The sequence below is a fragment of the Oncorhynchus nerka genome, linkage group LG5 (assembly GCF_034236695.1).
Source record: "Oncorhynchus nerka isolate Pitt River linkage group LG5, Oner_Uvic_2.0, whole genome shotgun sequence".
NCBI lineage: Eukaryota > Metazoa > Chordata > Actinopteri > Salmoniformes > Salmonidae > Oncorhynchus > Oncorhynchus nerka.
The window spans coordinates 41,564,844-41,591,860 of NC_088400.1; the positions used below are offsets into that span (position 1 = coordinate 41,564,844).

The 27,017-nt window shown below is 45.4% G+C and overlaps 1 protein-coding gene across 1 annotated transcript in view; it reads right to left on the minus strand.

Annotated features, from left to right (window-relative positions):
- Window positions 1-27,017, minus strand: part of afg2a (AFG2 AAA ATPase homolog A) — a 127,960-nt gene that overhangs the window by 98,441 nt on the left and 2,502 nt on the right. Inside the window, exons 5-15 of the mRNA XM_029659937.2 lie at window positions 26,251-26,904; window positions 25,976-26,105; window positions 25,779-25,835; window positions 25,511-25,634; window positions 24,448-24,549; window positions 23,190-23,343; window positions 9,530-9,684; window positions 6,975-7,184; window positions 4,741-4,794; window positions 4,281-4,360; window positions 114-240 (exon numbers count right to left, since the gene is read on the minus strand). Of these exons, the coding sequence (XP_029515797.1) occupies window positions 114-240; window positions 4,281-4,360; window positions 4,741-4,794; window positions 6,975-7,184; window positions 9,530-9,684; window positions 23,190-23,343; window positions 24,448-24,549; window positions 25,511-25,634; window positions 25,779-25,835; window positions 25,976-26,105; window positions 26,251-26,904 (1,847 nt within the window). The remainder of the gene's footprint in view (window positions 1-113; window positions 241-4,280; window positions 4,361-4,740; window positions 4,795-6,974; window positions 7,185-9,529; window positions 9,685-23,189; window positions 23,344-24,447; window positions 24,550-25,510; window positions 25,635-25,778; window positions 25,836-25,975; window positions 26,106-26,250; window positions 26,905-27,017) is intronic.

Genomic DNA, 27,017 nt, shown 5'->3' on the forward strand with positions numbered 1-27,017 from the left:
CATTAAGAGACAGATGGAGGATAAGGAGGATGGGAAGCAGAAAGAAAGAGAGAGAGGGAGAGAGAGAGAGAGAGAGAGGGAGGGAGAGGGAGCAGGAACTCTGCTGGATCTACCTTATCTATCATGTCGGGACGGTTGGTGGCGGCCAGCACGGTGACGTCCCTGAGTTGCTCGATGCCGTCCATCTCTGTCAGGAGCTGGGCCAGGACCCGGTCCCCTACGCCACCAGACCCCGAGGAGCTGAGAGAGCGAAGGGGAGAGAGAGGAGGGGGAGTACAAATGGAGAGGTGGGTAGGGGGGTGACAGGGGGAGGAGAGAAGGGAGATATGAAAAGACCTTTAACCAAAAATGTGTCTGTTCAAGTTGTCATGTCCCAGTCCCTGCACTGAGAAATAGTAAGGTGTTTATTTTCCATAGCACAGTGTAGTGTCTTTCCCTCCCGTTTCTGCTCCCCACCTCTGTCAGACACACACACACACACGCTCTCTCTCTCTCTCTCTCTCTCTGTCGCTGTTCACAGGGCCAGCGGAAGTGCCACACGTCATTACCACAGACAAGGCCTCAGAGGAACACAAAAGAGACCTGTCACTGTGTTATGACCCTGGGAGGAAGAGAAAAAAAGGCCTTGCGACTAAGAGAGAAATCTGCCATGCTGCTTCCACCTTTCTCTTTCATTCTCTATGGACCCAATGCCTCCCTTCTTTTCCCCCTCTCCCCTTTCTCTTTATGCGCCTGTCTCCAACGGTCTCTCTCTATCTTCTTTTCTCTGTCTCAGTATCAGAAAACTCATTCCGACAGATGCCCCTGCATCAAGCAAATTTGAAAGGCAGGGGTCAAAGAATTGCATAAAATCTGGTCAATTCGGGCATGCAGTTAAATTAGAAAATCTCTAGTGTAAGTGGGGCATTTTGTCAGGTCGAATACCATATCCAGTCCATTCCTGAGTTGACTTAAGTTGACCCCCGAGCTGATATATACAGTTGATGTCGGAAGTTTACATACACTTAGGTTGGAGTCATTAAAACTTGTTTTTCAACCACTCCACAAATTTCTTGTTAACAAACTATAGTTTTGGAAAGTCGGTTAGGACGTCTACTTTGTGCATGACAAGTAATTTTTCCAACAATTGTTTACAGACTACAGATTATTGCACTTATAATTCACTGTATCACAATTCCAGTGGGTCAGAAGTTTACATACACTAAGTTGACTGTGCCTTTAAACAGCTTGGAGAATTCCAGAAAATGATGTCATGGCTTTATAAGCTTCTGATAAGCTAATTGACATCATTTGAGTCAATTGGAGGTGTACCTGTGGATGTATTTCAAGGCCTACCTTCAAACTCTTTGCTTGACATCATGGGAAAATCAAAAGAAATCAGCCAAGACCTCAGAATTTTTTTTTTTAGACCTCCACAAGTCTAGTTCATCCTTGGGAGCAATTTCCAAATGCCTGAATTTCCAAATACCATGTTCATCTGTACAAACAATAGTATGCAAGTATAAACACCATGGGACCACGCAGTCGTCATACCGCTCAGGAAAGAGACGCATTCTGTCTCCTAGAGATGAACGTACTTTGGTACGAAAAGTGCAAATTAATCCCAGAACAAAAGCAAAGGACCTTGTGAAGATGCTGGAGGAAACAGGTACAGAAGTATCTATATCCACAGTAAAACGAGTCCTATATCGACATAACCTGAAAGGCCGCTCCGCAAGGATGAAGCCACTGCGCCAAAACCGCCATAAAAAAGACAGACTACGATTTGCAACTGCACATGGGGACAAAGATCGTACTTTTTGTAGAAATGTCCTCTGGTCCGAGGAAACAAAAATAGAACTGTTTGGCCATAATGACCATCGTTACGTTTGGAGGAAAAAGGGGGAGGCTTGCAAGCCGAAGAACACCATCCCAACGGTGAAGCACAGGGGTGGGGGTGCTTTGCTGCAGGAGGGACTGGTGCACTTCACAAAATAGGTGACATCATGAGGAAGGACAATTAAGTGGATATATTGAAGCAACATCTCAAGACATCAGTCAGGAAGTTAAAGCTTGGTCGCAAATGGGTCTTCCAAATGGACAATGACCCAAAGCATACTTACAAAGTTGTGGTAAAATGGCTTAAGGACAACAAAGTCAAGGTATTGGAGTGGCCATCACAAAGCCCTCACCTCAATCCTATATAACATGTGTGGGCAGAACTGAAAAAGCGTGTGCGAGACTCAGTTACACCAGCTCTGTCAGGAGGAATGGGCCAAAATTCACCCAACTTATTGTGGGACGCTTGTGGAAGGCTACCCGAAACGTTTGACCCAAGTTATACAATTTAAAGGCAATGCTATCAAATACTAATTCAAATCAAATCAAATGTTATTTGTCACATACACATGGTTAGCAGATGTTAATGCGAGTGTAGCGAAATTCTTGTGCTTCTAGTTCCGACAATGCAGTGATAACCAACAAGTAATCTAACTAACAATTCCAAAACTACTGTCTTATACACAGTGTAAGGGGATAAGGAATATGTACATAAGGATATATGAATGAGTGATGGTACAGAGCAGCATACAGTAGATGGTATCGAGTACAGTATATACATATGAGATGAGTATGTAGACAAAGTGGCATAGTTAAAGTGGCTAGTGATACATGTATTACATAAGGATGCAGTCGATGATATAGAGTACAGTATATACGTATGCATATGAGATGAATAATGTAGGGTAAGTAACATTATATAAGGTAGCATTGTTTAAAGTGGCTAGTGATATATTTACATCATTTCCCATCAATTCCCATTATTAAAGTGGCTGGAGTTGGGTCAGTGTCAATGACAGTGTGTTGGCAGCAGCCACTCAATGTTAGTGGTGGCTGTTTAACAGTCTGATGGCCTTGAGATAGAAGCTGTTTTTCAGTCTCTCGGTCCCAGCTTTGATGCACCTGTACTGACCTCGCCTTCTGGATGATAGCGGGGTGAACAGGCAGTGGTTCGGGTGGTTGATGTCCTTGATGATCTTTATGGCCTTCCTGTAACATCGGGTGGTGTAGGTGTCCTGGAGGGCAGGTAGTTTGCCCCCGGTGATGCGTTGTGCAGACCTCACTTCCCTCTGGAGAGCCTTACGGTTGAGGGCGGAGCAGTTGCCGTACCAGGCGGTGATACAGCCCGCCAGGATGCTCTCGATTGTGCATCTGTAGAAGTTTGTGAGTGCTTTTGGTGACAAGCCGAATTTCTTCAGCCTCCTGAGGTTGAAGAGGCGCTGCTGCGCCTTCTTCACGACGCTGTCAGTGTGAGTGGACCAATTCAGTTTGTCTGTGATGTGTATGCCGAGGAACTTAAAACTTGCTACCCTCTCCACTACTGTTCCATCGATGTGGATAGGGGGGTGTTCCCTCTGCTGTTACCTGAAGTCCAGGAAACACCCACTGGGAATGTGGGAATGTGATTAAAGAAATAAAAGCTCAACTATTATTCTGACATTTCACATTCTTAAAATATGGTGCTGATCCTAACTGACCTAAAACAGGGAATTTTTACTTGGATTAAATGTCAGGAATTGTGAAAAACTGAGTTCAAATGTATTTGGCTAAGGTGTATGTAAACTTCCGACTTCCGACTTGGGCCATATGACACTGCAGGTCGCAGTTGAATCGCATGTATGAGTTATGCACACTGTTTAGTTTTGTGATCTCATGGACATCATAAGAGAAGTTTGGAGCTAAATCCCACTTCAAGTATTGCAAGTACTTCAGCAGACACAAAATGTCACCCTACATGCACTAAATGGCAAAATGGTTATGGAAAGAATAGACACTGTGACCCATCCCAGGCTCTGTCCAATTAGGCTTGAGAGAAGGCCATGTTTGAACCATATCTGGAGTGGTCTTTTGTCTGGTCCTAAACCGCTGACTTTCAGTGGGGGTTTATCGGGAAGTTGGCCTCATATTTAGCTTCCCCCATCTGCTGTGGCGTGCACAATGAAGCGCTTGTCTGCAGCGGCCTGTGTCCTCTCTCTGTCCGTTTTTTTCTTCTTCCTGAAGCCACAGATGTTCCCAGTGCCATCCCATTGAGGCGCCTCCGGACAGACTGGCTCTTCTGTTTGTCAGTGTGTACGTGCATGCTCGTGTGTGCATGCGGGTGTGCGTGCGCTAGTGAACTGTCGCCATGGGAACTCTACAGCCGGCTTTATCAGTGTAATTATTGTACAGACTTGGGTTGGGGGACTATAGACAGTCAGTCATTGAAAGAGTCATTGTTCTCATTTCTGAGAAGAAATACCTACCTTCCTCTTTCTCCAGCAAGAGCGTCAATCTCATCGAAGAACACAATGGAGGGTGCGACAGCTCTGGCCTTCCTAAACAACTGGTATTGACATATGCCAACATATATAGAGAGACACGCATTAATATATAGTAAACCCCGATTCTGCATATACATTGTACTGTAGAACATGTGTCAAACTCACTCCACGGAGGGCCGAGTGTCCGTGGGTTTTCGCCACACCCTTGTACTTGACTGATGAATTAAGGTCACTAATTAGTAAGAATCTCCACTCATCTGGTTGTCTAGGTCTGAATTGAAAGGAAAAACCCAAAACCTGCGGACACTCGGCCCTCTGTGGAATGAGTTTGACACCTCTGCTGTAGAATATTAAATCCATTTATTTTATATGTAAGTAGTCCACATATTCAGTGTATTGGGTGTACTGTATGACAGACAATGAAAGTTGGCCTGGTACTCACCTCTCTGACAGCTCTCTCAGACTCCCCTACATATTTACTCAGTAACTCTGGACCCTGAAAGAGACAGAGGGAAGTTGGTTCTCCTGTCCAGTGATTCATTATAGGACCAGGAGTGTTCCATACGAGGGAAAACCTTGGACCGTAGTTATACAGTACAACAATTAATATCAATATAAAACACTAATGATACACCTAATAACACTGTTTACCTAACTACAAGCTAGCCTCACCACTAATTTCTGACAGGAACACACCAAAACAACAATGAACAAACCACTGAGAAGTTATTAACAGCCAGCCAAGAAATCTTTCAGACATGAAAAGGATAGTTATTTAAGGGATAGAGGGGAAGGGAGAAAAAAAAAGAAGAAAAACAATAATTGAGAAGGAAGGCAAAGAGGACCAAGGAGGTAGGGTAAGTAAAGCTGCTGTGGCCGCTCTGCACCCTCCATCCGAGGCAGATAAACATCCCCTCAGGCCGTCAGGACGCACTTCCTTCCCCTGCAATCCGCCCTTTTCAACACCTCTGAGCTGGCAGGGACACAACACTTAAACGGCAGCCCTTTTGTCTCCTCAGAACACAACAGCGTTGTGGAGACTGACTCATTTATCCCCAGTTCCTCTGTGGTGGTGTGGCCAGGCCGGGTCTGGGCTTGATAATGTATGAAGTGTGTTTATTTTACCAGCTAAAACAGCACATTTTAAAGTGTCCTTTTATTGCCCGCAGCACAAGATGCACCTGTGTAATGATCATACTGTTTGAAAATTAAATTAAGGTTAAATAAATAAATACAATCAACTTTTTGATATATCACACCTGTCAGGTGGATTGGATAGATTATCTTGGCAAAGGAGAATTGCTCACTAACAGGGATGTGAACAAATTTGTTCACAATATTGGAGATAAATAAGGTGTTTGTGCATATGGAAACCAACACTTTACATGTTGTGTTTATATTTTTGTTTAGTGTAGGTACATTTCTATGTAGCTATGTATTAGATAAATGCCTCTATTGGCTCCCGTGTGGCACTGGACTTTATTCCCAAACAACATCTACGAGAAAAATAGCCCCTTTTGAGAGACTTTTACAGTCTTTCTGTCTTTTCTTTCTAATATAACAGCCTATCCACCATCTTTTACCACTGACCCCCTCTAAATCAGGCTGGCTGACAGCTTCTGTCACGACCCCATTGCACCCGGCAACAGCTTCCAAAATAAGCGCCAATCAACGATTGCTGAGCTGATCAATCAATCTCCATCAAGAGGCCTGGACAGAGCAGGGCGAGGGGTAGGGAGAAGGAAGGTGTAGGGGCGAGTGTTGAATTGGGGTGGAGGGAGAGGGGGGTAGAGAGGATGGGGTGATGATTGAAGAGGACAAAGACAGGGTCGGAGGGGTCAAGTGAGGAGGCCTATAGGTCTGCCTCCAAGGAAGCCAGAGAGTCTGAGGTGCTTGAGAGAATCAGGGACATATCCCTTTGTTTTTTAACTGGGTTAAAGCCAAGGGAATGGCTGCTAGTATATGTAAATAGGCATGGCTAAGTATTTCTCCCCAATTTTGTGATTACGATCTTGTCTCATTGCTGCAACTCCCCAACGGGTTCGGGAGAGGCGAAGTCGAGTCAAGCGTCCCCCGAAACATGACCTGCCAAGCCGCGCTTCTCAACACAAACTCGCTTAGCCTGGAAGCCAGCTGCACCAATGTGTCGGAGGAAACACCGTTGAACTGATGACTTAAGTCAGCTTGCAGGTGCCCGGCCCGCCACAAGGAGTCAGTAGAGCGTGATGAGCCGAGTAAAGCCCCCCCCCCTGCCAAACCCTCCGCCAAACCCAGAAGACGCTGGGCCAATTGTGCGCCGCCCTATGGGACTCCCGTTCACAGCCGGTTGTGACACAGCCTGGGATCCAACCCCGTTGCCTTAGACCGCTGCGACACTCGGGAGACCCGCAAAGTATTTTTGGGACAACAGAAAAATGTGGTGATAGTGTTACTAGCTATAGTTGTAGCATTAGTTACTTAATGTTGTGGAAACGACAAAGGTCCATGCTAGGTCAGCCATAACTAAAGGAACTGTGCTTAAAAGCAATGCAACTGCAAAACTGATGCATTACAAAAGTATGCATTACAGGGGTGCGATTTATGGAAACTTGTAGGTGTAAAAAGGACACCTCCCTGCCCATACATTGACCATTTGGAGAGAATGCAGGCAACAATCCAATGTTAAATGACCATCACCTTGATGGCGAGAAAGTTGAGTCCGCTCTCATTGGCCAGAGCCTTGGCGATCATGGTCTTGGAGCAGCCTGGGGGCCCGTAGAGGAGCACCCCTTTAGGGGGCTGGATGCCCATGCGGGTGAAGGCCTCAGGGTGCCTGAGGGGCCACTCCACCGCCTGCTTCAGTTTCAGCTTCACCTGCTCCATGCCTCCCACGTCCGACCAGCGAACCTGCAAGGGAAACAGTCAGCAAGGGAAACAGTCTGCAAGGGAGAGAGTCTTGCCAAGTCAAAAGTAACATCCTTATTATGGCAAGAAAGTTGTGGGTTCTGTGTGCAGTGTTTATTTCTCTCTACAGCTGTAATTAATCAATCAATCACTGAAATACTGTTTGTATTTTTGCTCTGGGCAAATTATTTGGAATAATACAGTACAAGAACTAGTTGAGATACACGGCAGGAAAAGCATTGGGCCAGATCTGGGCGGAGAGTGACTCAGCAGACAACACAGAGAGTCGGACAGCAGCTGCCACTTTGACGGATGATGGGCAGAGGCGCGCGACTCCAGGGAGATAAAACCGATAAGGAGAGCAGGGGTTGGACAGAGCAATAAGGAGAGCAGGGGTTGGACAGAGCAATAAGGAGAGCAGGGGTTGGACAGAGCAATAAGTAGAGCAGGGGTTGGACAGAGCAATAAGTAGAGCAGGGGTTGGACAGAGCAATAAGTAGAGCAGGGGTTGGACAGAGCAATAAGGAGAGCAGGGGTTGGACAGAGCAATAAGGAGAGCAGGGGTTGGACAGAGCAATAAGGAGAGCAGGGGTTGGACAGAGCAATAAGGAGAGAAGGGGTTGGACAGAGCAATAAGCCACCCTTTCATGACATCAGCATGACTTTTCCTCTCTCGCTCTCCTTCTCACCATCTCTCTCCTTCCATCTCCACCTCTCTCTCCCTCCCTCCTTTCTCTGCCCGAAGTAACACATCCCAGGCCACCGGCGCCGTCTCCCGGGAACAGAGCACCCAATGGAAACTTGGCGTCCGGCCACATACTGTAAATACCACACGTTGAACAATTTATAGATAGAGAGGACGGTGGGTGAGGAGAGAGAGATATAGATGGTGAAAGGGAGACTGGAAGAGAGCGTGGAAGGAGAGAGCAAGAGACACGAGAAAGCGAGAGAAAGAGAGGCACAGCTTCCCCTTGCCAGAATCTATGGGGTGTAAATCAATCAGGCAGCTTCAGGTGCCTCTACCCTACCAGGTTAGCAGCAGATGTGCACAGCAAAGATGTATACCCCCTTTCTCCCCCTGAACCTATTTTGTTGTGTTTCTGTTCAAGTTTTCTGCAGACAAAATGAACATGGCGCTGGCGTGAATGACAGTAAAAAATATTTTAAAAAGCATAATTGCAAGGTGCTTTTGTCACGAACACGGCAGATGTAGAATTAGAGGGTGCAGTTTGAGTCACACCTTGCTTCGTTGATTTTACTCCCCCTGCCTCTTTTTCTCTCTCCGAGACCCAGTTATTATCTTTTACTGTTGTTGTCTGAAGTTTACAAGGGGCCTCTTAGGGCCCGGACTTTGATGGGGTTGCCTGGGATGTGGGAGAGGAGGGCGGGTGCGACAGTAGTTGTGGTGGGTACTCCTCCAGACAAGAACTTGGAGAGGAGAGGAAGTCGAAAAAGGGGAACGGAGCTCTCGGCTGCAGCTGCCAGATCCAAACATTAAAAAGGTCCGGTCGGCCTGAGAGAGAGAGGTGTGCTCTGCTCTTGCTCTCGCCAGGCCTGGCTCCACTGAAAGTTTCTTATATAAATGGATTAGAAACAAATGTTTTGCACTCATATGGATATAATCAAGTCGGAGCTCTGCGGCCGACCCTTCAGCTGCAGTGCACTGAGGGAAGGAAAAAAACTCAAGCCCATCTTTTGTTTCCAGGAACTGGCCGCAAGAACTGAATGTCTCGGGGTGAGCTCAGTGCAGAGGAGCATTAGGAGGAAGGAGAACGGACTTTTTTCATTTTTTTCTCTGGCAGGAACCGATGTCGACCCGATCTGCTTCCAATTAGTGCTGGAGATGATGTTAGCCTCTTCCTGTCCGTTATGTCTTGCACATGCAAACTCCAAAACATCCTGGAGTCTCACCACTGTCCCCCCCCACACACTGAGTGTGTGATTCATCTCCGTTTCAGGGAGGGCAGCAGTATGGCTGTGGGTCATTTCCATCCGACGCTTCCTCGGGTTTGAACCCTCGGTGAAAACCGCACGTCAACAAAAGTAACTGGGGACCTGAAAGTATCTTCTCCGATGCACAAAATACTTAATGCCTCACTTGATTACTCACCGTACTGTTGACATAACACATTGACTGGTTGTCCAATGAGTAATTAAGCGATTTGCGCTCCTGAGAAGATTTGTTGACGTTTCAGCACATGACTAGAAAACTTTCCGTTGTGCCGGTGACATCAGCAGAGCTGTTGTTCCATCTTTGGTGGCACCCGATAAATCGAATGACAGTTTGTATGCCGACCTCGCATGCCGACCTTCAAAAAGGAGTCCAAGGGACTATAATCCAGACATACCTTGGGGACATCGATGGCGACCTCCCTCATGGCACTTGGTTTGACCTCTGACATGGCCCACTGGAGGTCCTGGAGGGTGACCGTCACTGTCCCCATCAATTGGAGGTCTGATGGCTGGGAGCCACTCCCGAGAGCATGCCTTAATGCATGCAGCCCTGTAAAAAAGACCAGATTGATAAACTTATTTGTTAAACGTACAGGTTTTCAAAATGTCTAGGTTTAGTTGACAATTTCCTGTAGGGTGATATTTTGGCGAATAGTGCATGGTGGGTAATAAGAGGTAGAACATTCTGATAAAAGAACATTGTCACGTTAGAGGCGCTTTAGAAATGCAAAATTCACACAGGATGGACATTTTGCAAGTCTAAGATGAGTTGATGACGTGTACAGTTACTAGGAGGAAAGATGCCCCAAGCTGCAAAACAAGTCATGTTTTCTGAAAATCAATACTTTGTCATTCAGCAACACGCCATCGTCAAAATGTCAACAATAGGCTAAGCCTCACTTTCCTCCTTTTTTCAAAAACGACAGGCCATACAGTGGTGGACAGTTTCCCATAAGTCCTTGGCAGCCGCTCCACGACTCCAAACACACACTTACATTCACACAGTAGAACTTTCACCTCACCTCTCAGGCTCCTACATGTCGTGATGACGAATCCCTAACGAATGCCTAAATCTCCAAATGAACACTAGTTCCCTTCACTCTTTCAATTCAACAGGGCACATTGGACACGCATAGCCAAGAAGAAAAGCTGCAGAGGAACTGTAATCGACACGTTGTGTTTGGGATTAACTCTCTCGTGACTAGAGGCGATTCTGTTACCGGCCGAGTATTAAAAAGGACAACGGTACAAATAACTTAATCTGTGCATTAATATTGGTGTTGGATTTTGAGTTCGTGTTGGGCCTTGCAGAGCAGGGCCACAAAAAGAGTGAGCCACGGAGAGAAATAGGCCGGTGTACAATCAGCATTCCAAGGGGCCGGGGTGATGATAGCTCATGAATAGGCCACATCGGCGCTGGTGACGGGACAGGGAGCACGCTAGAAGGCGTAACCACAGGAGGAAGGGAGCAAGAATAGGGATTACGGCCTACATCAGTATCACCGACAGGGAAGGATTAGAACAAGGATAAAGCCTTGTTTTCCAAGAGTGTGTCTCTTGGAATACTAAGGCATTAGAATTCTGAATTGAATTTTCTTGAAGATGGTTTCGAGAAAAAAAAGAAGGAAAAGTGAGTGTTTAATACAAAGGAGAAATTGGGCTTCCTGTGGGTTGTGGCATATTTGTCATGTGTTATTTGTCTTAAACAGTCTGTCAAATACATCATACAAAAGGAAATAGATAAATCTCTGAGACTAGATAAACATGTCACGTCTCCAGTCAATAAAAGATAAGTCAAATTATGTGTAAGGATCAAGGGCAAAGAAAATTCTGAATGAGGCTGGTTGTACTCTGTGCAATAGATAGTAGATACAAATATGAACGGGAAAATCCTGAATGAAAAGCTGCTGCTAGGAGTAAATCAGCCTCATTTTTAAAGAACCCTACCGCATGACATTGCAGAAAAACCTGCACTCGACTAGAGTAGCCACCAGTTGTATAGATTCAAGCCATGCATGTAGGATAACAGGCATTTGATGAACAAATGATACAGTGGCTGAGTGCATGATTACCGAAGGCTTCCACCTCTCCTCCGAGCTGGGGCCAGGGACTGGGGTAGGGGGGGGGGTTGGGGCTGTGGGCCAGGGCAGACAAGAGGGGATTTACGATCAGACAAGACTGCATCCTGTTTATATTTTCCAGGATTTGCGATGACTGAAAAAAGGGACAGAGGAAAAAAAGAAAAGCACAATGTGGAGAGAGAGAGCGAGCGAGCGTCCGTGAGCGGATCAGGCCAAGGTCAGTGTGTTCTAGGGTCCTGGGCTCTGCTCTCGCTGTGTCCCGTCTCCTCTCCCCAGAGTCCCCCACCACATCACATCAATCCCGCCTGACCTGGCCCTGCCCGATGACATGGCCATCTCTTCTCCATTCAAAGCTCCAGGGCTCTTCGACTAGCAGTACAAAAACATCTGCCTCAGCCTGGAGCCTGAGACCATGCACAGGTTAGGAAGGAGGGGAGGGGGCAAGCATATTTTTCTGGGGAGAGGGGGGGGAACAGGGGCTACCACATGTGCTATCAGAGGGACTCTTTACTCCTCCTCCTCTTCTCCACTGCTCAGCCTCCTCATCACATTAAGAGGGATGTTCAAAGGGTAATGGAGGTTAGGGCTTGGTTCTGGTTCGTCAGGCAACGTCTACTTCAGTGATGGGGGAGAAGAAAATCTATATAGTTAAACATCTGGATATTATTTTGGATTATATAATCGTATTGTTTTGACAATATCGCAATATTATTTTTGCGCTAGGTGGCTGTACCTTCATAGCTTGTTCTCCATCGTCTTTTTAAACAGGGAAACAATTTGTTTTCAGCACTTTTATTTCCCTGACTGAACAAAACTTGTTTTTCTCGTGACTCTCTCTTGTCCCTCTGCAGCAGACATATGGTGAGCAATATGTTAGGACCATGGAATCCCAATAGAAAATCACAGTATCGAATCGCATACATACAGAAATCGCGAGAATCGCAATACATGTAGCATCGGCAACCAAGTATTGTGATAATATCGTACCGTGAGGTCCCTGGGAATTCCCGGCCCTAGTCTACTTGCCTTTGAAAAAGAAGCCCACTTGACAGTTGGGCGACCGTGACAGCCTTCTTACCTGTTCCAGTGCATCATAGTAAAAACGATGTTTGGCTGTGGTGCGTTAACCCGGAATTCTAGACAGAATAAGAAAGAAAAGTCTGCGCTCATAAGGCTGAAGAGCTCAAAAAAAAGCCCCGCAATGCTGTCTTCCTGGATTGACAAACGTTTCGTCCAGCTAAAGGATCTTTCTCTAACCAATCGCTGGACACAAAACACTACAGTTGCTGAGGAGTTAACCTACAGAACAAAAATTGACCTAATGAAAGTCGGACCAACTCACGACCCATTGTCCGTATGAGCAACTGATGGGTGTCTACACAACCTAAGCAAATGCTTAGTTAGCAAGTACATTCATGAAGCAGATTAATGTAGTATCCAGCTTGGAATCTGGATAGCCCAAAGGCAAAAGGAAATGTAATTCAACAATGCGACTCCAGCATTTCCGCTTCAGGGATGATATCCCCTGGCTAGGCTTGGCTCGATCCGAGCACACATTTGGTTTAGTTATGAAAACATCCGATGCACTGTTAGAAGAGGAAAAAGGAGCGACACAACAAGGTTTAATCTGAACCTTATGTGGATTCTCTTTTTTTCTCACTTGTTCTTTCCTGAATGCTTCACATTTACCAGCAATCTGCGGGAAATTGAGAATGGGATGCCCCTGGCTTGGGGAGGAAGAGACAAGGTGAAAGCAGGGGACTGTGGGCTGGTAAGAAGAAGGGATGTTCCCAATTATCTGGCACCAAAACAGGCCCTCCCCGACTCGAGGCTCTTCTTCCGGGGCCACCTCCACCAGCCCGGATCTGTAAGGGAATGTGAGCCAAGTCCACAGACCAACACATCTAAGACACCGGTGCGTCCTACTATAACTACCTTCAAAAACGACTAGCTTGGATTAATTTGGGCAGTTTTACAACTTTGCTACAAAGACAGGCAGAGGACACTGAGGTAACTCTAGTCGAGGTAAAGTAAAAGTTCCCCCTGCCAAATTCATGGGCTTCTTATACAGCTCTATTGTCTTGATATGTCAACAACAACCGTGGGTAGGTCATTTATGGAACTCCATCTGTGGGTGTCCATCTGCACTCCTACAACATGTTCAAAACTTATTTAGACAAGAAAAACCCCTCCGTAACACCTTCACCCCCCGTCCCGTCCCGGGGCACTTGTCAGCAGAGCTGTGTGGGTCTAGAGCGACGTTGTCCTCAAATGAATTGTGAAATACTTTTGGCTCTACACCATAATAAAAAACAGGAACGTTTTCATTACTCTGAGGGGCTTCCGGGAACGCTCTTTGCACCTGTATTTACAATACCCAACATCTGTTCCAGCACTGAAAGACTGCAATAATATGTGCTCTTAAACACACACACTGGGGAAAGGGAGGGAAGGAGCGCGCAAGCTGCCATTAATAAAGGTAAGGACCGAGAATAAATAGTACAAGGCGAACATTTCCGGATTTTATAAACAGAGCCGGCAAATAAACGTCACATACTGATCTGGCAATATTTATGTAGCCTGTCCTAAAATTCCAAAAGTGCCTTTAAAAGGACTGTGGAGTCGGGAAAAGTGCTTTATATGGAAGGCTTCCTCTGTAAACACACATCAAGCATTTACCACTGTTGATCTCATTCATGTCTCTGCAGCAAGATTTATGTCAAACAATACTCGCCTCATTTTTCCCTGACATTTTTTTCCACTCATACTTGTGCAATAAAATAAATCGGCATTCCAAAAACTAAATCAAATCAAAGTTTAAGGTTTGGGCTACCGAGTGGTGTAGTGGTCTAAGGCACTGCATCTCAGTGCTAGAGACATCACTACAGACACCCTGGTTTGATTCCAGGCTGTATCACAACCGGCTGTGATTGGGAGTCCCATAGGGCAACGCAAAATTTGCCCAGCATCGTCCGGGTTTGGCCAGTGTAGGCCGTCACTGTAAATAAGAATTTGTTCTTAACTTTAACGAGCAAAGTCAGAAACCAGAATATATAAATAAATAAATAAATAAATACATACATACATACATACATACATACACATACAGTGCCTTCGGAAAGTATTCAGACTCTTTGACTTTTTCCATATTTTGTTATGTTACAGCCTTATTCTAAAATTGATTAAAATGTTTTTTTTCTCCTCATCAATCTACACAAATTCCCCCACAATGACAAAGCAAAAACAGGTTACCCCACAATGACAAAACAAAAACAGGTTTTAGAATTGTTTTGCTAATTTAGATATTTTTTAACTGAATACATAAAAGTATTCAGACCCTTTACTCAGTACTTGTTGAAGCACCTTTGGCAGCGATAACAGCGTTGAGTCTTCTTAAGTATGACATTATAAGCTTGGCAAACCTGTATATAGTGAGTTTCTCCCAATCTTCAATGCAGATCCTCTCAAGCTCTGTCAGGTTGGATGGGGAGAGTTGCTGCACAGCCATTTTCAGGTCTCTCCAGAGATGTTCGATCGGAGTCCGGGCTCTGGCTGGGCCACTCAAGGACATTCACAGACTTGTCCGAAGCCACTCCTGCCCTGTCTGTGTGGTTAGGGTCATTGTCCTATTGTAAAGTTTAACCTTCGCCCCAGTCTGAGGTCCTGAGCACTCTGGAGCAGGTTCTCATCAAGGATCACTCTGTACTTTGCTCTGTTCATCTTTGCCTCGATCCTGACTAGTCTCCCAGCCCCTGCTGCTGAAAAACATCCGCACAGCATGATGCTGCCACCACCATGATTCACGGTAGGGATGGTGCCAGGTTTCCAGCCCTATTTGGTAAAATACCATATTATGGCAAGAACAGCTCAAATAAGCAAAGAGAAACAACAGTCCAATACTATTTTAAAGACATGAAGGTCAGTGAATCCAGAACATTAAGAACATTGAGTGCAGTCGCCAAACTGATCAAGCGCTATGCTGAAACTGGCTCTCATGAGGACCGACGCAGGAAAGGAAGCCCCAGAGTTACCTCTGCTGCAGAGGATAAGTTCATTAGAGTACACTGCACCTCCAAATGCAGCCCAAATAAATGCTTCCCAGAACAAGTAACGGACATATCTCAACATCAACTGTTCAGAGGAGACTCCGTGAATCAGGCCTTCATGGTGAAATTGCTGCAAAGAAATCACTACTAAAGGACACCCATAAGAAGAAGAGATTTGCTTGGGTGAAGAAACGCGAGCAATGAACATTAGAACGGTGGAAATCTGTCCTTTGGTATGATGAGTCCAAATTTGAGATTTTTGGTTCGAACCATCGTGTCTTTGTGAGATGCAGAGTAGGTGAACAGATGATCTCCACATGTGTGGTTCCCACCGTGAAGCATGGAGGAGGAGGTGTGATGGTGTGGAGGTGCTTTGCTGCTGATGCTGTCTGTGATTTATTTAGAATTCAAGGCACACTTAACCAGCATGGCTCCCACAGCATTCTGCAGCGATACGCCATCCCATCTTGTTTGAGATTAGTGCGATTATCATTTGTTTTTTAACAGGACAATGACCCAAAACACAGCTCCAGGCTGTGTAAGGGCATTTGACCAATAAGGAGAGTGATGGAGTGCTGCATCAGATGACCTGGCCTCCACAATCCCCCGACTTCAACCCAATTGAGATGGTTTGGGATGAGTTGGACCGCAGAATTGAAGGAAAAGCAGCCAACAAGAGCTCAGCATGTGGGAACTCCTTCAAGACGGTTCGAAAAGCATTCCAGGTGAAGCTGGTTGAGAGAATGCCAAGACTGTGCAAAACTGTCAAGGCAAAGGGTGGCTACTATGAGGAATCTAAAATTTGTTTAACACCTTTTTGGTTACTACATGATTCTATATTTGTTATATCATTGTTTTGATGTCTTCACTAATATTCTACAATGTTGACAATCCTTGAGTAGAGTAGGTGTGTCCAAACATTTGACTGGTACTGTATGTATGTATGAACAGTTGAAGTTGGAAGTTTACATACACCGTAGCCAAATACATTTCAACTCAGTTTTTCACAATTCCTAACATTTAATCCTAGTAAATATTCCGTTTTAGGTCAGTTGAATCATTTTATTTTAAGAATGTGAAATGTCAGAATAATAGTAGAGGGAATGGTTTATTTCAGTTTTTATTTCTTTCATCACATTCCCAGTGGGTCAGAAGTTTACATACACTCAATTAGTATTCGGTAGCACTGCCTTTAAAATGGTTTAACTTGGGTCAAACGTTTTGGGTAGCCTTCCACAAGCTTCCCACAATAAGTTGGGTGAATTTTAGCCCATTCCTCCTGACAAAGCTGGTGTAACGGAGTCAGGTTTGTAGGCCTCCTTGCTCGCACACACTTTTTCAGTTCTGCCCACACATTTTCTAAAGGATTGAGGTCAGGGCTTTGTGAAGCACACTCCAATACCTTGACTTTGTTGTCCTTAAGCCATTTTGCCACAACTTTGGAAATATGCTTGGGGTCATTGTTCATTTGGAAGACCCATTTGCGACCAAGCTTTATCTTCCGGACTGATGTCTTGAGGTGTTGCGTCAATATATCCACATAATTGTCCTACCTCATGATGCCATCTATTTTGTGAAGTGTACCAGTCCCTCCTGCAACAAAGCAGCCCCACAACATGATGCTGCCACTCCCGTGCTTCACGGTTGGGATGGTGTTCTTCAGGTTGCAAGCCCCCCCTTTTTCCTCCAAACATAACGATGGTCATTATGGCCAAACAGTTGTATTTTTGTTTCATCAGACCAGAGGACCTTTCTCCAAAAAGTACCATCTTTGTCCCCATGTGCAGTTGCAAACCATAGTCTGTCTTTTTTTATGGCGGTTTTGGAGCAGTGGCTTCGTCCTTGCTGAGCGGCCTTTCAGGATATGTTGATATAGGACTCGTTTTACTGTGGATATAGATACCTTTGTACCTGCTTCCTCCAGCATCTTCACAAGGTCCTTGGGGAACTTTAAACTTTTTTGGGGGGGGGTGTGCTCTCTCTGCTCTCCTGTAATCCACAATCAGCTTTGTCGTTTTGTTGACATTGAGGGAGAGGTTATTTTCACTCCGCTAGGGCTCTCACCTCCTCCCTGTAGGCAGTTGGCCTACCCCTGTGTCATCAGCAAACTTGATGATTAGTTGGAGATATGCATGGACATGCAGTCATTGGTGAACAGGGAGTACATGATGGGACTGAGCCCGCACCCCTATGGGAAAGGGAGATACTTAACTGAAATGTGTCTTCCGCATTTAACCCAACCCCTCTGAATCGGAGAGGTGTGGGGAGCTGCCTTAATCAACATCCACATCTTTGGCACCCGGGGAACAGTGGGTTAACTGCCTTGCTCAGGGGCAGAATGACAGATTTTTACCTTGTCAGCCTGGGGATTCGATCCAGCAACGTTTCGGTTACTGGCCCAACGCTCTAACCACTAGGTGGCCCTGTGTTGAGGATCATAGGGACGGAGGTGTTGTTGCCTACCGTCACCACTTGATGTCGTCTCGTCAGCAAGTCCAGTACCCAGTTGCACATGAAGGCGTTCAGACCCAGGGCCCATGAGCTTAGTGATGAGCTTGGAGGGCACTACTGTGTTGAAAACTGAGCTGTAGTCGATGAACAGCATTCTTACATCGGTATTTCTCTTGTCCAGGTGGGATAAGGCAGTGTGCAGTATAATGGCGATTGCGTCATCCGTGGATCTGTTGGGGTGATATGTGAATTGTAGTGGGTCTAAGGTGTCGGGCAAGATGGAGGTGATATGATCAATAACTAGCCTCTCAAAGCACTTTATGATGACAAAAGTGAGTGCTATGGGGCACTAGTCATTTTGTTAGTTAACTTCACTTTCCTGGGTAAAGGAACAATGGCGGACATCTTGAAGCAAGTGGGGACAGACTGGGATATGGAGATTGATTATGTCAGTAAAACACTCCAGCCAGCTGGTCTGCATATGCTCTGATGATGCGGCTTGGGATGCCATCTGGGCCAGGCAGCCTTGCAAGGGTTAAAACACTTAAATGACTTACTCATGTCAGCCATGGAGAACGAGAGCCCACAGTCCTCATGACAGTCGGCGGCTCGATGTTGTTTTACTCGAAGCGGGTGAAGGTGTTTAGATCCTCCAGGAGTGAGGAGTCGGTGACCGCGACGTGGCTGGCTTTCCCTTTGTAATCTGTGATTATCTGGAGTCTCTGCCACATACATCTTGTGTCTGAGCCGTTGAATTGCTACTCCACTTTGTTCCTGTATTGTCGTTTGACCTCTGATTGCCTTATGGAGGTCGTAGCTGGTATGTTTGTAAACCTCCATGGTCCCAGTGACCTTGCCATGGTTAAATGTGGTGGTTCGTGCTTTCTGTTTAGCGCGAATGCTGCCATCTATCCACGTCTTTTGGTTTGGATAAGTTCTAATCGTCACAGTGGGAACAACATCCACTATGCACTTCCTGATGAACCCAATCAACGAGTCAGTGTATACATCGATACTATTCTGAGAGGCGACCCGGAACAGTTCCTAGTCCGCTTAATCAAAACAACCTTGAAGCATAGATTCCGATTGGTCAGACCAACATTGAACAGTCCTTGCCACGGGAGCGTCCTGTTTAAGATTTTGCCTATAGGTGGGGAGGAGCAGAATGGAGGCAGGGGATGGCCTTGTAGCTATCCCGGAAAGGAGAGTAGCAATGAACCAGGGTCTGTGTTGCGCGTGTAGCACAGGCGATGTGTTGCTAGAATTTCGGTAGCTTTTCCCTCAGATTTCCGGGAGGTAATACGGTCGGCATTTGATAGTGAGGTATTCCAGATCGGGAGAACAAAAAGACTTGAATTCCTAAATGTACCCACAATCACACCATGAGTTGTTAACCATGAAACAAACCCCGCCGCCTTTCTTATTTCCATAGAGTTATATTTTCCTGTCCGTGTGATGGATGGAGAGCCCCGCTGGCTGAATGGACAGGGACAATATATCCAGAGAAAGCTATAATTCTGTAAAACTATGTTACAGTCCCCGATGTCTCTCTGGAAGGAGATCCTCGCCCTGAGCTCGTCTATTTTATTGTCCAGGGACTGAGTGTTAGCGAATACTATACTCTGAAGCGATGGATGGTATGAACACTGCCCAAGTTTAACTAGGGCCCTACTCCTCCATCTTATCCAGCATTTGCGTTTCGGTGCAGCCCCCGGGATGAATAGAGCTGCCTCGGAAGTTCAAACAAAGGATCCATGTCAGGGAAGCCTAATTTCTGGTGAGTGACCGCCAATCTAATATCCAAAAGTTACTTACGTCTGTAGATAATAATACAAGAAACGTTCTGAGCAAATAATGTAAGAAATAACAAAGAAAAAAACTAAATACTACAAAGCTGGCTAGGAGCTAAAACCAGGGCGTCCTTGTCTGTTGTACGCCATCTCTTTGGTCAGCAAGGTTCAAATGAACTATCTTCAAAGAATGAATTCCAAAGTTTAGAACTAAAAAAGTCTACAGTTACAAAAAGAATAGTCATAGCACATCAAATCTACAGTGGATTCGGAAAGTATTCAGACCCCTTCCCTTTTTACACATTTTGTTATGTTACAGCCTTATTCCAAAATGGATTAAATTGAGGCATCAACCAAGCTAGCTAGTCATACATGAAGCTTAACACACAATGTAACTACTTTCTGGAGAAAAAAAATGTATATCTTAAAAACCAACATTTTAAGAACAGTACAGGCTTCTATTCTCCTGCATTTTCCAAAGGGCTTCCCCTGTTTTAGAAGGCTTTGTAAATAGTTGGTCCGGATGTGGCACACAGCAATTTACACTGTTTAGACTGAGGAAATTATTCATCTGCCACCACTAGGATCAGTTCACCATCATAACGACAACATAAAGACGCCTAAAAACCCTGGGAGAGAAAGCATGCCGGGACAGGCCGACAGGACTCCATTCAAAACAGTGAAAAACACTTAGGGTTGATCACAGATGGGGACAACAGAGTAATATTTGTAGAAACTTACATTAAAATCAATAGGTCTACAACAGGCTACCTAAGTAATTTAATTCTTAATTCATCTATAATAAATCACTGTGTGTTTATTTCATTAACAAAAATAACTCCAAAATATATTTGTAATCACGTTTCCTTTGGCCCTTGAAATGCTCAGTCTGATCAAGTGGGCGTGAGGAAATAAATTTTGTGATGTCATGATGTGGGCCAAAAATCCACCCACCTGAACAGGCTGAAATTCCAAGCAATTTATAAAAATAAAAAATAAAAAACTGCCTTTACACAAAAAGGGCATTATCATCATGTTGAGTGTTAAATTGACCTTATAGTGTGAAAAAAAAAAATGTAAATGACTATACACAATTAACTCTTCACCATCATTGATTTCTCCCTTTACGCATTTTTAAAACCTGTTCAACTCTGAGCTAAGGGTACCCCCAGAAAAATATTTTGTCCGAAAATAAAAAGTGACATATCATTTGAAAGCTACAGCCCTTGTCGTTATGGAAATGTAACTCAAACCTAACTGCTCACAATGTCATAAGAATCATTTCGTATGCATGGGAATTGTCCCCCACCGCTATGGGACACCTTCCTTAACCATGTCCAAAGGGCAATTACAGGTGCACACAGTGGAATTTCACGAGCAAATGCCACACATTCGACCATCCTATGACAGGAAAACCTTTTCAAATTAAAGATATCATAGCATGCACTACAAAGAATGTAGTCTACCTATTGAAATACACTTGTGGCCTGGCCTATGTGGTCAAGACGCGCCGGGCACTCAAGAAACACATATCCGAACATAAGAGTAGAATCAGATACCAAGACCCCAAAAGTCCAGTCGCTATGCACTTTATGACTGCCAGACACAATGTTGCCTCATTAAAGTACATGGGTATCGAGTATATCAAAGTCCTGAGGAGAAGGGGGGACATCGATAGACTTGTATTGCAAAGAGAATTTGTATAGACTACTCTAATTGGCGTTTGTCTTATGTCTATAAATATGGGTGTGGTACACTCCCGGTGAAATGACCTGACGAAGATCCTTGCAGGATGGAAACGTTGTTTGTATATTCATGAAAGTATGTGGTTGATACTGACTTTTTTTTCGCCACACCACTTAAAGGATGTGGGTTTGATCACACTTGACTGCAAGGACTGATCTTCCATGATATCAAAAAAAGTATAATTTTAACCATGTTAAGGCTTTACGGTGTTTATTTACATTTAATTTGTTTAGAAACATTGGCGTAAAACAAGCTTATATTTTGGGTTCCGATGGGGTACGACAGTTGACCTAAGGTCATGAGGCATTTATACATTATATCCTTCAAGACACAATGGGACATATCAGAATTGATGTAGCAACTGCTGATTGCCACGTTAAATTAGACAAAAACATATTGAACTCGATGCACACAAAAATAACTCACTTCCCTATTCACATCTGCTTTTCTTGCTAACCTAACACAGAAGCACACAAATGTGCAGACGGCCGCCTTGGCCTTGTCATCTTTCCCTTTGTCTACAGAGTGTCCGTCTCAGGTGAGAAAAATAAAGAATTTTACAAAAGGAAAAAGAGGGAGAGAGAGAGACCAGGAGAAGCTACAAATAGCCTTCTGCAGCCGGGTCTGGTCTAGCCTACAGCAAGCAGGGCACCATTGTACTGCTGGGGACTGGGGGAAGGATGTCAGAAGCCCCTGACCCTGTCCTGGGGTGAGATGGGAAAGGCGGGGGGGGGCAGCTGGTCGTGGGGTCGGTCCGTTCATATGCATGACACCCTCACTGCACTTCTATTTACAGGAAGAGACGATGCAGCGAGCCACGTTCCCCCTCGCAGGTCATTGTTACCTGAAGAGGACTGGGAATTGGGGGAAACAACTGGGGTTCCTTGAGAAGTTTTCATGACCGTATGTTGTTGTCGCAGACAGCAACAGAGGAAAAAACACACATCAACATTGTGGTGCTGGACAGGGTCTATTAGACTTGACTGTCCCTTAACTCAAACATAAAAACACACACACACACAGTGTGGACAGTGGAGAAAAATGTGGAATGGGTTGAAATGGGTTTATGTGACCGATACTGTATCTGAACTACCATTATGTATGGATCCATAGCATTGATAGCCTTGATACGGTCGGATAGAGAGATCCAATCTTCTCTGGAGACGGTTAGTTTTTCCTGTGGTGCACATGTGAGGTTCTGTGTTTGTCTAGTGTTTTGGGTTTCAGCATCGGAGAGAGAGGGGGGGAATCTTCCCTCCAGGGGTTTTCTCTGAAAACACTGCCAGTCACGTCTGGCCTCTGCGGACAGTAAATCACTCTCTTCACCAGAGCGCTTCCGTGAGCCGAAGTAGTAGCCCTCCTCAACTGGAAATGCAATACGCCACGTCCCCGAGACCACCCAAGAGGCTCTGAGGGTCACACACACACACCACACACACACACACACAATAACACAACAGGGCCTCTTAACCGACGGCCACAGAATCACCCCAACATCCTGTTATCCTGACACTGTTTACCGGCTAGGGGGATTGGGTTGCAGGGTTAAGGCTATGTGGGCCATGAGGAATTTCACAACAAGTTTGTTTTTTACTTTAAAAAGAGTTTTCTCAATGGGATCCACAAGCCAAAGTAAAAGCCCACATCCTTAGGTCAGGAGAGTCTCAGAGGGTTGGTGTGGTGAGCCACTCAGTTTCAGATAATGAGAAGCTACAATACGGTGGTGAGAAAAATTGCTTTTTCATAGCGTAACCAGCTAAATGGTGATAGCTACATTGGTGGACATTAGTATAACAAATAAACGGTATCATATACCAATCCCTCACCTCAATTCTTAGGCCTCCCATTGGCTATAGTGGGTTAGGCCGTTGCTCCTGGATTGGGCCAAGCATACAGAAACATCACATAGCCTTTGCTTGCGGTTAGCCTAGCGTTACTTGCCTGCCTCCTTGCAGACGGCGGCCAGGTCTGCCCCGACATATCCATGAGCGCCGTCCGCTAGCTGGGTTACCTCGTCGGGGGTCAGCCTACAGGGCACAGAGGTCAGCAGCTTCCGTAGGATGTCCGCACGCTCCGCCGCGCTTGGTACGCCCACCTGTAACCGTACATTAGTTTAGCGAGTTTATAGTGCATCGGCTAGCTAATCCTGATTGAAATACAAGGAAGTGTTGTTAAGCAAGAGCGTGGTAACAAAAATGGAGGTTGGGTTTCTCTGTCAACAGATGCTTCAATGGTGTCAGACTACTGATGAGGCGGATTCTGCTTTCAGAAGCCAAGTTAACCTCCCATTTCATGTAAGAAAGTCATGACCATCAAGCTTTTACGGAAAGAGGATCATTTTGTACATGTATTAAACTGCGAGTTTGACCAATTCCAGTCCCCGTGCTTAGGGGATGCAGGGTCCTCCCCGGGAATATTTTTTACATAGAAGGATGGAGAAGTTCAGTTCTGGTGACTGAAAAACTCTACTCCAAAATGTATGAAAATAAAATCATGCTGATACCATCTAAAATATAACTTCCACCTCCAGAAATGGACACAATAACATATTGGACCATGCATATAGCCTAGCCTATGCATGATCTATATTATCAGATGTGCTATTTAGCAATAAGCATTATCACCTGTAGCCTAACTGTAGATATAAATACATGGGCTGAAGCATGGGGTTTTTCCATCTGCATTTACCCCATTGGACACAACATCCTGATTGTTATTATTTACTAAAATAATATATACTTTTTTTGTTTGTATTGCAAAGTAAGTCGTTGCCCTTTTTAAGACGCCATTGCCCCTTTAAGAGCTCTGTTGTGCAGCTGCACAAAACTGCATTTGTAAAACGATGCCACGTGTGCAATTGAAGGAGTAGAGAAATAAACATAGTATCAATGGAAAACTGGGATCCCCCTCTTTTTTATCAGAGGCCAAAACTTCTTTCAAAATACATTTGCCAAAACTGTTTAAAAGTGTTTCCCCCGCGATTGCATTAAGAATGGTTGTGCATTGACTGCTTGTCAGAATACATGCTTGGCTCTCCCAACTTGAATGCGCCTCGAGAGGAATATTACGCTCTCGTAGTGATTCTACAATGATCTCAAAAACAACCTCACCAGAATCCATATGACAGAAATCTGTCGCAGTGACTGAGAACTTTGACCCCTGCATAACCTCTTCACTCTGGCTAAGCTGAATTACCCACCTCCAGTTCCTTGTCGAAGCGTCCGGGCCGGCGGAGGGCGGGGTCCAGGGCGTGGGGCCGGTTGGTGGCCCCTAGGACCAGCAGTTGGCCTGAGTGGCCCTCCTGGAGGAAGAGACAAACCAGGTCAGGGAATAAATAATAATATATATTGATAATCAATAAACGAGGCGTTTGAATGTAAGAGAGGGATTGGAACAGTAGGTGTAATAAATCATTAATCATAGCCCTAACCGATGACACCGGCACTAAAAGTTCATCAAACATGAACAACATTTTCAGACTGTAAATGTGTCTAAGGCTTAATAACTTACTAGTTTACATCTTCTGAAACCATCAGGCATTATCTGGCAATGCAACATTTACACTTTAACAGAGCTCCTTGTGCTATATGCGAAAATGAACGTCCCTAGCTAGTTTACACGCTGCTGTGTTTTCCGAGGGTGGTCCGGCTGAGAGAGGAAAAATGATTCCATTTTCACCTTCCCCGCTGACCTCCCTCCAATACCACAGGGCTATCAGGGGGGCCAAAACACAAATAAATTACAGTGCGAGAGGAATTCCGTGTGGGTGCAGGAAGTGCTTTCTCCACATTCCACAGCAGCAGGCCCATGGTGGTTGGATTATACAACAAGCCTTAGCATTGGTCTGGAAAACAGACAGCAGGAGGGAGAGCAGCTGCTTCAGTGCACCATCTGCACCATGGAGCTGGGCTGGGGAGATGAAGATGTACTTGGCGATAACGTGATGCTAATTTGGCACGTCATGGAGACCGGCGGTGATGGGTTTCCCAGGCTCCCTGTGTTCTCTAAGGGGGAGGAGGGCGGCTGTCGAGCCATCTCTGATCGTGGGCCTGAGCTCTCTTTTTCTCATTAGCCTGATTCGCTGACAGAACACTCAAGATTCAGCAGACACTCAGGAGATACAGACAGAGAGAGAATGTCTGAAGGATGTCCAGGAGAGAGCGGGATGTGTTGGATGTCAGTCTGCACTTCCAAGGTTGATGTGTTTATAAAATAAAAGTATCACTGTAGAGATTGTGTGTATACTCTGTAATTGCACTCACTGAACCAATCCCATCCATGAGAGTGAGGAGGGAGGCCACAACGCGCTTCTCCACCTCGTTCTGAGCCCCCTCTCGCTTGGGACACAGCGCATCCAACTCATCGATGAAAATGATTGCAGGTTGCCTGTGTAAACGATGCAAAGCCTTAGTTGTTGAACACTTCTTAGAATACTCTACTTTTTGTGTAGTGAAATGTATATTGATGATAGGATTTAGAAAAACACATACAAAAGGGCACAAATACGGGACACTTGTTTTTATTATTTACCTTTGAGAGGCTTCTGTGAATATCTGTCTCAGTCTGGCCTCTGTTTCTCCATAAAACCTGTAAAGACAGGTTGAACACAAAATAAACAAAGGTAATTTGGTTTGGCTGTATGAGCATCACTAACCCTCAATATATGATCTTGAACTTATACTTGGTACCCAACCACATTTCATTAGGTAGGAATAATGTGACCATACTTGCTCATGATTTCTGGACCGTTGATTACAGTCATGTGTGCACCGACCTCATTGGCTATGGCTCGTCCAATCATAGTCTTTCCTGTTCCTGGGGGGCCATAAAGGAGAACTCCCCTAGGAGGTGTGATTCCTGTATCATCAAAAGCACAAAAATGCATAAAATCAGAGTTGAGTTTTCATGAATTTGAGCTACAGCAAAAAAAAAAAAAAAAAAGAATTTTCCAATTCAACTCAGTACAGAGTGCCACCTTGTAAGGAATAACATATCTGTGTACCGTAGTTGGAGAAGAGCTCTGGGTGTTTGAGAGGCAGTTCAATGGTCTCTCGGATGACGTTCAACTGGCTGCTGAGGCCTCCAATCATACTATATGTGACCTTTGACCTCTGGGCCGCTGTATCCTCCATCTGCTCCTCTTGAGCCTCTTTGTATCTGTCTCTGAACTTCACCTTAGTGGAAAAGGAGAGGCAGTAGAAGGTGTCAGTGCTCAGAGCTCCACCAGGGGGAGTAGTCAAGTGTTTGTCTGTGTTCGTCTGCTCTGGGCTGAGGGCAATCCTATCCTCCATCTCCAGACTGAGGCTGCCCTCCTTGGGCTCAGTGGAAGTCTGGGGGTTGCAGGGGGGAGTTGGGGGGACACATGGCACACAAAAGGGCCTGCAGGGGGTACTGGCTGCAGGACCAGGCTCCCGCGGATCCCCGGCCTGCTCCTCCATGGTCAGGAAGCTGAGCTGCAAAGACAGGTCCATGGAGGTGGAGCCCAGGGCGGAGCTCATCAGAGAGGTGTCCTCCGGGTCAGGCTCCAGTCCCGGGGAAGGCGGGGGTCTCTCTAGGGAGAGGCCGTCCACCCCTTTCACCCGCTCCACCCGCAGACTGCACGCTCGCCCAAAGTACGTCAGGGATAGGGAGTTTCCAGGGAGTGGGATCTTTCCATCTAAAATATAACCATTTGGACACTTACTATTAAGGTAATGCAATGCAAAGTTTTACATTGAAAAGTTGCATATCCCTTGCTATATTTTTTTATTTTACCTTTATTTAACTAGG